The 1,445-nt window shown below is 51.7% G+C and overlaps 1 protein-coding gene across 1 annotated transcript; it reads right to left on the bottom strand.

The window, feature by feature from the left end:
• Positions 1 to 90: 90 nt before the first annotated feature.
• Positions 91 to 1,411, bottom strand: Pmar_PMAR000520 (Tubulin alpha chain, putative; the record flags this gene model as incomplete). The annotated part of the gene is made up of 1 exon (XM_002779126.1): positions 91 to 1,411. One exon carries the CDS (start codon positions 1,409 to 1,411, stop codon positions 155 to 157), a length of 1,257 nt encoding a protein of 418 aa, XP_002779172.1. The 3' UTR covers positions 91 to 154.
• Positions 1,412 to 1,445: the final 34 nt, after the last annotated feature.

Below are 1,445 nucleotides of genomic sequence, written 5' to 3'. Positions count from 1 at the left end.
ACATAAACATTCATGAAAACAAACGCGTTCGGCGTTCAGTTAAACTCAACAGACTGGAGTGTTCGCAAAATCATACCGGATGCTTCCATGATGGAGTTGCTATTGCAGTGACTCTCCACATACCGATACAATAGTTGCTTAGTATTAAATGCACTTAGAATTCATCACCGTAGCCCTCCTCCTCTCCTTCACCCTCAGCGGTCTCGATGCCAACCTCTTCATAATCCTTCTCCAAGGCAGCAAGATCCTCACGAGCCTCAGAGAACTCTCCCTCCTCCATACCTTCACCGACATACCAGTGGACGAAGGCACGCTTCGCGTACATCAGATCGAACTTGTGATCGATGCGAGAGAAGACCTCAGCAACGGCAGTGGAGTTGGAGATCATGCACACAGCGCGCATAACCTTGGCGAGATCACCACCTGGGACGACCGTAGGAGGCTGGTAGTTGATGCCACACTTGAAACCAGTAGGAGACCAGTCAACGAACTGGATGGTCCTCTTAGTCTTGATGGTAGCCACAGCGGCGTTAACGTCCTTGGGGACAACGTCACCACGGTACATCATACAGCAGGCCATATACTTACCATGACGAGGATCGCACTTAACCATCATAGAAGCGGGCTCGAAGACGGAGTTGGTGATCTCAGCGACGGAGAGCTGTTCATGATAGGCCTTCTCGGCAGAGATGACCGGAGCATAGGACGTAAGCATGAAATGGATACGAGGGTAGGGCACCAAGTTGGTCTGGAACTCAGTAACATCGACGTTGAGAGCACCATCGAATCGGAGGGAGGCAGTAAGAGAACTGATGCACTGAGCAATCAGACGGTTGAGGTTAGTGTAGGTCGGTCTCTCGATGTCAAGATTACGACGGCAAATATCGTAGAGAGCCTCATTATCCATCTGGCATGTGACATCAGTGTGTTCGAGGAGGGAGTGGACGCACAGAACGGTGTTATAGGGCTCTACTACGGCAGTAGAGACTTGAGGGCAAGGCCAGATAGTGAAAGAGAGCTTCGATTTCTTGCCATAGTCGACACTGAGGCGCTCAAGAATGAGACAGCCCAAGCCAGAACCGGTACCACCACCGCAAGCATTGAACACGAGGAAGCCCTGCAGACCAGTGCAGTTGTCAGCAAGCTTACGGATACGGTCGAGACAGAGATCGACAATCTCCTTGCCAATGGTGTAGTGACCGCGGGCGAAGTTGTTAGCAGCGTCCTCCTTACCAGAGATGAGTTGCTCAGGATGGAAGAGTTGCCTGTAGGTGCCGGTTCGAACCTCATCAATAACAGTGGGCTCGAGATCAACGAAGACGCATCGCGGGACATGCTTGCCGGCACCAGTCTCCGAGAAGAAAGTGTTGAAGGCGTCATCACCACCACCGATGGTCTTATCAGAAGGCATTTGTCCATCAGCTGAATGCCGTGCTCGAGGCAGA

This window comes from Perkinsus marinus (assembly GCF_000006405.1).
Source record: "Perkinsus marinus ATCC 50983 genomic scaffold scf_1104296947774, whole genome shotgun sequence".
NCBI lineage: Eukaryota > Perkinsozoa > Perkinsida > Perkinsidae > Perkinsus > Perkinsus marinus.
The sequence above is the reverse complement of the archived record's forward strand: the minus strand, read 5'-3'. Positions and strand labels throughout refer to the sequence as shown.